The 711-nt window shown below is 46.8% G+C and overlaps 1 protein-coding gene across 1 annotated transcript; it reads right to left on the reverse strand.

The window, feature by feature from the left end:
• Positions 1-16: 16 nt before the first annotated feature.
• Positions 17-705, reverse strand: LOC111648455 (B-cell lymphoma 6 protein homolog; the record flags this gene model as incomplete). The annotated part of the gene is made up of 3 exons (XM_023398299.2): positions 531-705; positions 290-417; positions 17-184 (listed from the first exon to the last, which is right to left on the reverse strand). Coding segments are annotated over exons 1-3 (445 nt in total), but the record flags the coding sequence as incomplete, so codon positions are not given.
• Positions 706-711: the final 6 nt, after the last annotated feature.

Raw genomic sequence — 711 nt, forward strand, 5'->3', positions numbered from 1 at the left:
GACTTATCAATCCTACCTGTATGAACAGTCTTGTGGCTGGCCAGGTTGCCCTTGTAGCGAAAGGCAGCCTGGCAGCAGTCACACTTGTATGGCTTGTCGCTGTGGACCTGGACCATGTGGTCTTTCAGGGAATCTTCATCACTGAACTTGGAGTCACAACCATTGCAGAAGTAGGTGTTGTTTTCTGTGGGAAGAAGTATTCAGTCATACCTCAGAGCATTTTTATGCTAAATAATCCTACCAAATTATTCATCTTAATATATATATATATATATACGTGTGCACTTACCACAGCGGGAGGGGGAATACTCTGAGTGTAGTTTGGTAGTGTCGTCTCTGCTGTATGAGTCAGGAGAAAGGTGACCCATCTCCATGCGCTGAGGGCTGTCACAGCCACAGGAGGAGCATCTGCGGTGGCTACAAAGAGAATAAAGACCATATATATTGATTCATATAAAGGGAAGTTATTCTGTTTAACTAATTTATAGTACGTTTCATTTTACAGTTTTGACAGTGACATGTAGTTTTACCTGATGCTGCTGCAGGTGCTGCTGCTGCAGCTGTCAACACTCTGAGACATGGGCATCTCTTCTCTGTGCTCGCTGGCTCCCTCGTGTGACTGGACCTCACTGTGTTCACCTGCTCCGCCACTTCTGCAGGGGCTCAGTGTAGGGGACATGTCTGCAGCATCAGCGTTGCCTCCCTGAGCCT

This window comes from Seriola lalandi, unplaced genomic scaffold, assembly GCF_002814215.2.
Source record: "Seriola lalandi dorsalis isolate HSWRI2012SDOR001 ecotype SW California unplaced genomic scaffold, Sedor1 jcf7180002039973, whole genome shotgun sequence".
Classification (NCBI taxonomy): Eukaryota; Metazoa; Chordata; class Actinopteri; order Carangiformes; family Carangidae; genus Seriola; species Seriola lalandi.